We start from the raw sequence: 4,003 nt of genomic DNA on the forward strand, positions 1-4,003 counted from the left end.
CGTTAACGTTAACGTTAACGTTAACGTTAACGTTACTTAACGTTACTACTATACTACTACTTACTACTACTACTACTATACTACTACTACTACTCTCTCTCTCTCTCTCTCTCTCTCTCTCTCTCTCTCTCTCTCTCTCTCTCTCTCTCTCTCTCTCTCTCTCTCTCTCTACTCATAATCAGCTAGTATTATTAAGAATTTCATGTCGGTTCTTTTATTTTCCTTATTTTATCGATATCATTTATTTATGCAGCAAATGATTTCCAACATTAAAAACTGTGACTATTAATTTCTCTGTACATGCAGTATAACGTTGAGCTTAGACCGCTGACGTAAGAATACTCGATGCGTGCTCGCGATATAATTTCTGCGTAACATGCACGAGCGTAATTTGCCGATAATACTTTGTGGTAACGGAGATTCAATTTTCTATCGTATTTATTTTGAAATTCTAAATCTACTACAAATCCTTTTTCTATTTATTTATTAAAGAGAGATATAAATCTCTTTTATTTAAAAAACAATCTACTTTCCTGCATGCATATATTAATAAGAATTTACGAAAATTCTAAGTTTCTTCTTCTACATTGTATGGATACAACGCCTTCATTGTTGCCAAAGAAAATTCGTACAGAAAATCAACGGCACCGTACCTAGTCGGTCCTCCGTTAAAGTGCTAAATTGATGAATGAGTCGCAGAAACGAGAAACATTTCATTGTATCTGGCAGTGGCATGTCTAATAGAACTTGTCCAAGTTTATTATTCGGCTTGGAAAACCGTAAGCTTAATGGCCGCAAGCTAAATTCAGGGTCTGAGTATAAGTGACGGATCTTTTCGGTTATATTAGAAAATTCGCAAAAGTCATTTTATAAATATAAATATTTGGTACATACGATACACGTAAAATGATTTTTGCATAAAGAACGTCAGAATATTATAATTTCTTAAGGCCAAACAAAAAAATGTATTATAAAAATGTCGAAGGGGGCCAAGCTGAAGACATTGAAGGAAAATGTACATAATAGGGAAGACGCGACTTTAAGGCGGTGGCTGACAGTTTTGTCCCCTGCTATTAAGTAAATTGACTGCTACATACCGTAGTCTAAATAACAATCTAATTTTCATAATGTATCCTCATCCTTCTATCGAAGTCTGTCACTTCTGTCCTTCAATATTTTAATTGCATTATCTTTTGAAGCAAAAATTTGTCTACATCATAAGATCTACATTATAATACCGAATATTACTATAATCATATCTGAAACATCGATAGAGCAGAAAAATCAAAAATTTTACGTAACGACGTAGCGGATGTTTGCTTTACAGCTGATGCAATTTGATCCAGATTTAGGGCTCAACCCTACCATTCTTTCAGCTTTGTACAGGTCATCTCCCTAAAACTGCTCCCCGGATAGTGACCAGCTGTTATGGCCAGCAAACGACTGTCACTTAAAGGATTTGACTTGATCTTGATTCGACACATATTACGTTCATGTCTGTTACGTTTTCTATTACTCACTTAAAAGACCATTCGAATTGGAAATAGAACGATCGTTTTGTTTAATGAGAATATTATTTTTGTTATATTTGACAATTATAAATTATTAAAAATTTTGCATTTTACATGTTTATGAAATAAAATCCAAACATATTTCTATAAAAGTAAAATTTCATTCAGTGGATATTTAACTAACGAAAATCTTTTTCGGTTATTTTATAATCGATAACTATATTCTAAATTGCGCTGCGAATACAATTAAAATTAAACATGAGAATAATTATTTTACAACTATTGAAACTCTTATTCCATAAAAATATATATAATTTTCTATTATTTTTTCCGCTAAGAAAAAATTGATTATAAATTGATTAAAGAATATATCAGCTAAAACTGACTTGATGACTTGGTCTATATCTATAATATATAATTATTCTACATAGACATTCTATTTATAGGAAAAAATAAATTTGTTTCAGCAACGAAAGCAAATCCTAACGTAATCGAGTTTGGTGGCGGCGCAGCCGCAGGATCAAGCTCATCCGTGTACGGAAGCACTGCCAGCGGAACAGTGAGCTGCATCGCCGGTTCGTTGGCTGGTATAGCCGGTAGCTTCAACAACACAGGACGTACGAACTTCACGAATAAACAGCTCACTGAACTGGAGAAAGAATTTCACTTCAACAAGTACCTGACGCGAGCGAGGCGTATCGAGATCGCTTCCACGCTGCAGCTTAACGAGACGCAAGTGAAGATCTGGTTTCAGAACAGACGAATGAAGCAAAAGAAGCGTATGAAGGAAGGTTTAATACCGACGGATAGCACAAACGTGACGCCTTTGAGCGGTGCTAGGAGCAGCAGTAATTCTCCAACGGGCTCATCCAGTCATGAAATTGGTGGTCTCGGTTTATCTAGCTTCTCTAGTGACAATAGAAGAGAATCACCCCCATCTTCCAAAGATTGACGCGACTTTTGCTGCAGTAACGAACGGCACTATGGTCTATGATTCGATGATTGATAAAGCTCAGTTACTATTAGAGCTAAAAGTTTAAAAAGAATCATGACAATTACTGCAGCCACGAGTCATTTTTTAATTCACTATTTCAGGCTGCATCATGAGAACATAATACAGCGAAAAAGTTAAAACAAGTAATGTCATTCTGTATCCTGAAAGTAGAGGTATGTGATATATATATGTATATACGGGATACATCTATCTTCCCGTTTCTAAACTATAGAATAAGTATGACATTGATTGTAATTCCATCATATTGTACGGTTCCTCCGAATTCAAAAGTGGCGAATAAAAATTAAGGCCACAAAAAAGATATCAATGTAAGTTTTATATTATAATGTTGCATTCCGGATCGTCTCGATATTTCTTCGTCCCGACTTTTATTTCTTTTAATTAGCGCATTAAAGATGATAGACTGTACATTAATTTCAAATATTATTTATTTTGCGTATACATCTTATAGTTTCCAATGCGCATTATAAAATTGTATCAGTTTAAATTCTATCTTTCTCTTTTCACATAACCTACATTTACTTCAAAGTTACCATGTACCTCAGTTTATAACGATATTTATAAATGTGTAAATGTAAATGCTGAAGATCGCGCACGCGATCAGAAATATATAATTGATATATTTCTGATTAATATATAATTTTTTAGGATCTTCTTATCAATATTATTCTTCCGACATTAATAAATATAACAATTATATTCTAAATTTAAACTGTTTCCAAATTATAATTTTATCGATAACTTAATGTTTAATTTTCTCTATTATTTTTTCGATTGTCCTACATTTTAATTCATTATATAATTGTAAACAAATTTAATTCAAACTATGTGAAATGAATAAAATGATATTAAACCATGTCACATTTTCGTGTTAAAAGTAAGATGATTGATTGAGAATTCTGTCATTTGCTTATTTTTTAATCCTTCCAGTACTTTATAATCAATAAATTGTATTATGTTTAATGATTTCTTTCAAGAAACCATCTTACATTTTACCTTTTTTATATTAGTTTAAAATAATAATAAATGCACATTATTAAAAAAACAATTTACATCATACTATATAATAAATTAAATAATTAAAGAACTACAAATGCACACATATTTAAATTAATAAAGTAGATATTTTTCATGTCTTTATTTTAAAATTAAACTAAGAATAATTATTTAACAAAAAATATTTTAAAATATCTTGGTATATTCAATTCGATACTGGAAGAGTTAATTTTTTTATTTTACTGTGAAATAATTATAATAATCTTGAAAATTACAAAATGAATGTCAAAGTATATGTATATACTAGACAAATACTATTGGAATAAATCACTATTGGAATCATAATATTTAGAAGACACACACGCACACGCGCGCGCGCACACACACACACACACACACACACACACACACACACACACACACACACACACACACACACACACACACACACACACACACACACACACACACACACACACAC

The 4,003-nt window shown here is 32.0% G+C and overlaps 1 protein-coding gene across 1 annotated transcript in view; it reads left to right on the forward strand.

Moving 5' to 3' along the window:
- The window catches only part of LOC105617536 (homeobox protein Hox-B1a), a 15,695-nt gene extending 13,232 nt beyond the window's left edge, over positions 1-2,463 (forward strand). The window contains exon 2 of the mRNA XM_012199092.1: positions 1,979-2,463. Within this exon, the coding sequence (XP_012054482.1) occupies positions 1,979-2,463 (485 nt within the window). The remainder of the gene's footprint in view (positions 1-1,978) is intronic.
- Positions 2,464-4,003: the final 1,540 nt, after the last annotated feature.

This window comes from Atta cephalotes (assembly GCF_000143395.1).
Source record: "Atta cephalotes unplaced genomic scaffold scaffold00013, whole genome shotgun sequence".
Classification (NCBI taxonomy): domain Eukaryota; kingdom Metazoa; phylum Arthropoda; class Insecta; order Hymenoptera; family Formicidae; genus Atta; species Atta cephalotes.